Raw genomic sequence first — 3,666 nt, forward strand, 5'->3', positions numbered from 1 at the left:
CCCAAAGGATTAAGCAATTTAGCATGTAGATATTTTACTGAGAATTCACCATTTCTGATGAGCATCCATCTCAGTTTATCTCTTTTCAGATTTCCATTGTTGGAGGAGTAAAGTCTGATATTCAAAAATTCAAAAACTAATGAACTGTCAAAAAAAGAATGTAACAAGGATTTGTTCCACTTCTTTGTGTCATGATTGATCAAATCAGACACAAGTGTTATATTGGAAAATCTGGTAATTGAGTTAGCCAGAGGTTGGTCCCTAGTGGGTAACCATTTGTCATCCCAAAAGTTGATAGAGAAGCCATCTCCTACTTCCCAAAAGTTGTATTCCTTTATATGTTCAATACCTTGCAATATACATTTCCATATCCAAGAAGCTGAAGACTTCTTCTTAGAATTAATGCACCAGTTTATTTAAAATATTTTCCTTTTAAAAATTTTGCCCATAACTCATTAGGTTTGCTAACTAATCTCCATGCTACCCCACTGATCATGGCTTGGTTAACTATGTTAGCTTCTTTGAAACCCAACCCCTCCTGGTTAATTGGGTTACATAGAAAATCAAAGGCTTTGATATAAATGCCTTTAAAATTAGTGTTTTTCCCCCACCAAAAATCTCTTTGAATGCCATTTATTCATTTTGTAATCTTTTTTGGTAAAACGAAACAACCCATGTTAAAAATAGGCATGCTTGAGAGAATTGATTTGTTTAAAACAATTTTGATGGACTGAGAGAGTACTTTTGCTAACCAATTTTTGACTCTTTGTTCCATTTTTTCAATTATGTGATTAAAAGATTTAAGTTTTGATCTATCAACAAAGAGAGGGACTCCTAGGTGGGTATCTCTTATTATGATGTTCTTTATTTTCTCCTAATGTTTACTATGAATTCTCTTACTGAAAAATAATCCTGACTTAGTAAAGTTTATAACTTGTCCTGGACAGTCACTAAAGAGATTAATAGCATCTAAGAGGTTTTTGCAACTACCTAAGTCAGCCTTAGTGAAAAGAAAAAGATCATCAGCAAAAAATAATTGATATAATATTTGGATGAATAATTTGAAAACCCAAGTACGACTTCAATTCTATTTGAAGCTTTACTATACCCACCCCATGATAATAACCTATAGAAGGGCTAACATAGCTCGTCCCTGATTTTGGCCCATTAAACTTTAGTTATGAATAACTTGTGTTTTTTTTTCTTAGCCGATACATATAAATGTTATTAGATAATATAATTTCCAATCCATATAATTTTAGCCTATGTAATAAGAGAATTATAACCTAGTAAGAAATATATCCAATCACACTCTGTTATTAATTTTTTTTTCTTTTCAATACACTGTTATTTATCTAGTTGTCTATAACAAATTATGGTTGCCAACTACGTGATTCGCTTCGAAAAATTTATCTACCTTGACAACAATACTTCACCCCTGTCCAAGGAAAAATTCAGAGTCCATCCCGACTTCGACATGGGGAATAACCGGAGCGGGACAACTTCGAGTAAGGCCGCACAAAAATAGCAGACTAATAGTTGGTAACTTTTTTAATATAGTTTTCCATTCAGAAAAATAAAAATAAAAGTATACCATTAGAGGTACAAGCACTAGTTAATATATAGTATGTTAAAGACGACTTCTAATTGTTGTCCGACCTAATTAATCTTTTCGCTAGTTTCTGTAGAAGTTGTTTTTTATTGCAGTAGTTTAAAACAATTTTTCTTTCTTTGCTCGGTACTCGGTAGGACATCAGTGCTTCTTCTAGTTCTTCTCTGTCAACTCTGTTGACTTTTAGTCCGTGTTTACGGTTTGAACGTTTCAAGAGTCAACATTCCAAACTCTTTCTGCCATTGCATACACGGTCTTCACTTTGAACCTTTCTTTCTTCATGTTCCTAGTCTCCTAAGCCGCGTTCACCTACTATATATCTTCCTTACATAATTATATATACAGCCATGCCTTCTTATCTTCAGAATCAAACCAAACAACCTTACAAAAAAGAACTGTACATTCCCATTGTGAACAAAAAAGGCAGTACTCTTGATTAATTTGTAGCAAATCAAGAACTCTATACAACAGGTAAAAACTAGTTGATAATCATGATCTCAACATGGAGAGAACGAAAAGCTCGAAGACGTGCATGCGGTAAGATTCCGTCGTTATCAAATAACATAAGTGAACAAAAGATGGAGGTAACAATTCCGCGGCATTTTCTATGTCCGATATCACTTGATCTTATGAAAGATCCTGTTACGTTATCAACAGGTATAACTTATGATCGAGAGAGTATCGAGAAATGGATTGAAGCCGGGAACTTCACTTGTCCAGTCACGATGCAAGTGTTAAACAACATGGAGCAAATCCCAAATCATACTATTCGTAGAATGATACAAGATTTGTGTGTGGATAATCGTTCTTATGGAATTGAACGTATTCCAACACCTCGAATTCCAATCTCTTCCATTCAAGTCTTTGAAATTCTTTCAAGTATTACATCAGCTACTCAGCGTGGAAATCATTCTGAATGTATGGAAGTGGTGAAAAAGATGAAGAATTTTGGTAGAGAATGCGAGAGAAATAGGCGGACTATCGTCTCTAACGGAACCGGCAGTGTATTGTCAGCCACATTCCACAAATTTGCGTCAGTGAAAGATAGTACTGCAGAAGAATTACTCGAGGAGATCTTAGAAGTGTTGCCATGGACATGCCCACTTGACACAGAAGGTAAATCATATCTAGGATCATCCGAGTCTTTACGTCGCATGGTATCATTTACAACATCTGGAAGTATCTCAAGAAGACGCAACGCCGTTTTAGCAATCAAAGATGTTCTTTCCTCAGGCTACAGGCGAAAAGATTTTGCAGAAATAGATGGAGTTATGGAGGCTTTATTTAAGCTAGTTAAAGAACCAATATGCTCTACAACTACAAAATCTGCTTTAGTGATAATATACTATTTAGTCACATCGAATGATGAGAAGATCAAAGCAATATCTGCAGATATGGGTTTGGTTTCACTGCTTGTGGAAATTCTTGTTGATTCAGATAGAAGCATATGTGAGAAAGCTCTAGGTGTTCTTGATGGAATATTCAGTGTTAAAGAAGGTTTAGAGAAGGGTTACAATCATGTTTTAACAATACCAGTATTGGTTAAAAAGCTTCTTCGGATTTCGGATTTGGTGACGGAGTTCTCCGTATCGGCTCTTTTGAAACTCTGCAAGAATGATGAAAACAGAGATCAAGAAAGAAGTGTGTTGGTTGAAGCTTTACAAGCTGGTGCTTTTCAGAAGCTTTTGTTGATGTTGCAAGTTGGGTGTAGCGAAAGAACAAAAGAGAAGGTAACTGAGCTTTTGAAATTGATGAACAACAAAAGGAATACAGCCGAATGTATTGAATCAATGGATTTTAAGCAACTTGCAAGACCATTTTGAGTAGTTAGTTACATATGTAATTGAGTGATGAAAGAAAAAGCTTAGGAATAGAGTATTTTTTTACACTTTGTTAACCTAGCCTTTTTAGGGGCCACCCGAAAGGATTTAGGGGCCATCAATTTATACCCAGCCAAAGACTCTAGTTAAGGGGTACCCTATATGATATTGAAATTACATAAATGCCCTTCTGGTAAAACTGTATAAAAACCAAATCAAAAAAAATTCTACTCA

The 3,666-nt window shown here is 35.0% G+C and overlaps 1 protein-coding gene across 1 annotated transcript; it reads left to right on the forward strand.

Annotated features, from left to right (window-relative positions):
• The first annotated feature begins 1,972 nt into the window (after positions 1–1,972).
• LOC113288315 (U-box domain-containing protein 21-like) lies at positions 1,973–3,666 on the forward strand. Its single transcript, XM_026537319.1, has one exon. It carries the CDS (start codon positions 2,104–2,106, stop codon positions 3,433–3,435), a length of 1,332 nt encoding a protein of 443 aa, XP_026393104.1. The 5' UTR covers positions 1,973–2,103; the 3' UTR covers positions 3,436–3,666.

The sequence above is a fragment of the Papaver somniferum genome, chromosome 6, assembly GCF_003573695.1.
Source record: "Papaver somniferum cultivar HN1 chromosome 6, ASM357369v1, whole genome shotgun sequence".
Taxonomy (NCBI): Eukaryota; Viridiplantae; Streptophyta; class Magnoliopsida; order Ranunculales; family Papaveraceae; genus Papaver; species Papaver somniferum.